Source organism: Eleutherodactylus coqui, chromosome 6, assembly GCF_035609145.1.
Source record: "Eleutherodactylus coqui strain aEleCoq1 chromosome 6, aEleCoq1.hap1, whole genome shotgun sequence".
NCBI lineage: Eukaryota > Metazoa > Chordata > Amphibia > Anura > Eleutherodactylidae > Eleutherodactylus > Eleutherodactylus coqui.
In genome coordinates, this window is record NC_089842.1 from 45,604,599 (window position 1) to 45,609,252 (window position 4,654).

Here is a 4,654-nt window from a genome sequence, read left to right on the forward strand (position 1 = left end):
ACAAGACTAGGGTCGACAATGAGTGTCTTGGCAACTTCGTTGTAAAGAAGCTGATAGCCCTTACTTTTGTAAAGGTAGAAATGTAACTTGTGATAATTTCTTCACGTCTGTCACCATTGCTAAGTACTTAGAGGAGAAGTCTACAAGTATAGTGGACACTATGAATAGAGCTTATAGGGAAGTACCTGTAGTCATGAAGAAGGCAAATGAAGCATTGTATAGTACAGTACTGCTAAAAAAAATGACATGTCACTCACTGTATACCAAGGTAAACAAAAGAAGAATATCTTACTCCTACCAAGTACCATGCATCCGTACATCCAAAATGACACAGGTAAAAAAAAACCTGACACTGTCAGTTATTATAACAGCAGTAAATATGGTGTAAACACAAAAAAGTTCTGGTAAAACGGCGGCAATGTAAAAAATAGCGATGGGGACAGATGTGTCCTCTTGGCGGTCCTAGGGGGGAGCCCAAACATGGTGGTTCTAGTGTTAACAGGAGCTCGTGTAATTCACTGTTAGGAAGATAGGTCCCAAACATTCTCCTCCACACTGCACTTGAATTGGGAAACTTGCCAAAAACTTGCTTCCTCCTCCGGACAACATTTATCCTCTTCACACTGAGGAGCACCTCCTCCACGTTCTACTCCAACAACAACCTCCTCAGTCCAACTCCTCCTTCACTTCCTAGCTTAACTCCTGCACTTTTTCCCCAAACTCCTTCTAACATCCTGCCTCACCCTACTAATTTTCCCGCTCTTGGCTCTGACCTTTCCCACTCTACCAATCAGGGATAGAATGACAAGCAGTCAATCAGCAGCCAGCTGTTGCCAAGTAGTTAGCTTAAGTTTGTGGGGAAAGGGGAAAAATAGGGTCTTTCCAACGTACGGCACCTTCTATGTCTCCTAGGAGCATATGGATAGGTGTTACAGGACTGGTGATTGTGTGAATACTCTGCAGGACCTTTCAGGCCACAAAATTAGCGCCGAAATCCTGCCTATACTGTGGAGCAGCATACTGCCCATTTATATTGTGATGATCGTGGGACCATGGCATATAACAGTCAGTCAACTCTAGTAGTAATATGAGGTACAATGACAACTTCAGAGATATGTTCAGAACATCTTTAGCCACATGTGTTGCCTCTCATGGCAGGGCTTGCAAGAGGCATTTTTCAGTTGGCTAAATCTCGACTTCACACACAAGGGTGTCACAGGAATGCTTCCACAACATTGCCATACTCTGTGGCCTGCCAGTGCGTCAAATTTATCGCCAATAGAACATATATGGGACCACCTGGGATGCCAGCTTTGACAGGCTTAGAGTTTGCATGAACTAGAGGATCAGTTACAGCAAATGTGGATCCATATGCCAAAAATACCATATTGAACCTGAATGCCTCCATGCCCACCCATATCACATTTAGCATTCCAAGCTAGTGTCACCCCAGCAGGGTTCCAGAGCCGGCCTTCAAGTGTCCAGTTTTCCACAGTCAATTAGTCTTTTGCTCTAATATTGTAATCATTTATATCAAAGTTACAATCGCACATTTAAAGTTTCATTCTATTCTAACAACTCCTTCTAGATGCCTGATTTTTTTTTAACAATGAGTGTATATCATATAGAATGTATAGTTCTAATTTATAACTTTAAAATTCAGGAGGCCACTCAATTGTTTTCCAATGCACAGAAATAACCACTACTGTCATTGTCCTCTCCTGAGGGTAATTAACATTGATAAACACAATTATTGGTGTCTGCTTGTCTCTATATAATGTACCAGTTTCATTTAAATGGATTTTATTCTCTCTGCATGCCAAGGCCAGAAAAATGTTATTGTCTTAATAAAAAAAAAGTTTATCTATATTTTTCTTCATGTAGCAAAAGCAATAGGTAAAGTTGTAAACTTTTTGAAAAAAATACCAGTTAACAGGCAAAACATAGTTTCTCTTTCATGTCAGCCATGGTAGTAACTCCAAAGTCTGAACTCTTGAGGACATTATTAATGAAAGACACATTGGATTTAACGTGTTCAAAAAGTTTCTATCTACAATCATAAGGATATTGACATAATCAGGACATCAATATTATTAGGACATCAGCATGGGAGCGCATAATGCCTGACACCTCCACAAAAATTCTGCTTTGTTAATCTAACACTATTTTATGTACTTTTTCACCCTTTTTTTTTTTTTACTTAACTACAGACTTTCTTCTAGTTAAAACACAGGTCCTCCCAAAACAGAAAGAACTGCTGGAAGCTGTAAATCACTTACTATGTACAGGACATGAGCTTCTTCAGTGTGCCAGAAAAATACAACAAGGCTGCCCTCATCAGGTTTCCAAAGAAGGCGCTCGCCCTGTCACAGGTAAAGAGCAGTACAGGACATGCAGTACCACTCTGTACTGTAGATAAGAGTGACTAAGTATGCAGTCAGTGTATGCATTTCAGCAATAGAGGGGTTTTTCCAGTGACATGCCAGTGCTGAATGTCTGGATTTTCTATCAGACTGCACATGCCACAGATGCCGATTTCCTGATACTGCATCTTGAATCTAGTTTCAAGTAACAAAGGTCCAAAAAAGTCCATTGCTTGTTGAAAATGTTGTATTCTTGGTCCATTGTATCTTAAGGGACCTCTTACTGTCATAGAACCTGGGCTTTAATTACTGGTATGGATAAAGGAAACCGAACAACAATGGAATTTATTTTTGTATCGTTTTCCAATGTCCCGGAAATGCAGTATTTCCTATTTACTTCATTTCTTTGTATCTATTGTATATCTCTGGCTGCTCATATGTTTTTAATCGTCGTCTATAACCTCAGTGCTAACCTGCATACCCCTATGTACTTTTTTCTTGCCAACTTTTCATTTTTAGAAATATGTTACATCTCAACAATTACACCCAACATGTTAAAAAATCTCCTATCAAGTCATAAAACCATCACTTTCTATGGCTGTGCCGTGCAAATGTACTGTTTTGTGTTATTGGGATCTACAGAGTGCTACTTGCTGACAGCCATGGCTTATGACCGATATAACGCCATTTGTCACCCATTATTATATAACGTGATAATGAGTAGAAATGCTTGTGTTAAGCTTATAGTGAGCTCATGGCTCATTGGTTTGATGGTTCCCACAATACAGACGTATGTTACGTTCTCCTTACCTTTTTGCGGACCCAATGAAATCAACCATTTCTACTGTGACATTCCACCTGTAGTGGCCTTGGCATGTACTGACACACAGTTTAATGAAATTGTCACTTTTATAATTGTCCTACTACTGGTTGTAGGTGCTTTCCTATTAACAATTGTTTCATATACACGGATCGTTTGCACAATTATAAAGCACCATTCCTCAGCAGGGATTAAGAAAGCTTTCTCCACCTCCCTATCTCACCTCATAGTTGTGACTATATTCTTTGGATCTGGTTGTGTAATGTATCTGAGGCCTAATTCGACTTATGGTACAAATATGGATAAGTTTATATCACTCTTCTATACTGTTATTGCACCATTGTTAAATCCCTTTATTTACAGTTTAAGAAATAGTGATGTGAAAGTTGCTATAAGAAAAATGATGCACAACATAATAGGTCAGCCATAATATACATATTTTTTTCCTCATTTCACACCATTCACTATTCAGTTTTGCTTTTGTTGTACAAATCTGCGACCCTAACGGGCACGTTATAATTTTGTCGGGCTACCTAAAAAGCACAAATAACATTTATCAATACAGATAGTCCCCAACTTGCGAAGGTTCGAGTTACGAATGTCGCAAGTAACGGACAATCTGTCCTGCACAGTATGATGTAAAGCTATAGCATTAAATCATACTGTGCAGGCATTGGACTGGCTTCTATCAAGCCTGTCCGGTCAGATCGCGGGACACTGTGTTGTTGCTAGGTAGCCAGGGGCCTTCTAAAAGGCCCCAGAGCTGCCTATGCAGAGCGACTATCAAGCCCGGCTGCCTAGCAATAGCACAGCGTCCCGCAATCTTATTGCGGGACACTGTACAGGGCCCCTGAACGTCAGGTGCAGGATGTTCTTACAATCGGCACCTGGTGGCACCAGTTCCGACGAGCCGCACTGCTCGTCGGAAATGTTAAGGCCTTAAATACCACTGTAGACAGCGGTATTTAAAGCGTTAACAATTCCAATGAGCGGCATGGCGTCGGAACTGGTGCCGCCGAGTGCCGGCTCTAAGAGCAGCCAATATTGTATGGAGCGGATTCCACCCGCGATTCTGCTCCATACAACCATTTGTTCTGACATACAAACAAAGGTACTTGCAAACAGGCTCCTGGAACGGAACCTGTTCGCAAGTAGGGGACCATCTGTATCTATGTCCCCAACACTAATCAAATACATTTCCTAAATAAAGTGATGTGCAAAGTAAGACGAGTAGCAAAGTCTCAGTAGTGGTCTGTGGGGACTTCAACTGAATACGTGACCGAGTTATAGACACAACAGGCCAGAAATTGAGGGGTGAAACTACCCTGGGAGAGTGGATGTATGAGATGGCATTATATGACTTTTTTTGTTGCCTCATCATAACAGCAAGAAAAAATTCCTATTACTCCCCATGACATATGACAGAATTTTAAACTGCATAAAATCCTGAACAATGATCGTTCAGTGTAAA

At 40.7% G+C, this 4,654-nt stretch overlaps 1 protein-coding gene across 1 annotated transcript; it reads left to right on the plus strand.

The window, feature by feature from the left end:
- The first annotated feature begins 2,677 nt into the window (after positions 1 to 2,677).
- On the plus strand, positions 2,678 to 3,613 carry LOC136633550 (olfactory receptor 5A2-like). The gene has a single exon (XM_066609310.1). The coding sequence runs from the start codon at positions 2,678 to 2,680 to the stop codon at positions 3,611 to 3,613; it is 936 nt and encodes a 311-aa protein (XP_066465407.1).
- The last annotated feature ends 1,041 nt before the right edge of the window (positions 3,614 to 4,654 follow it).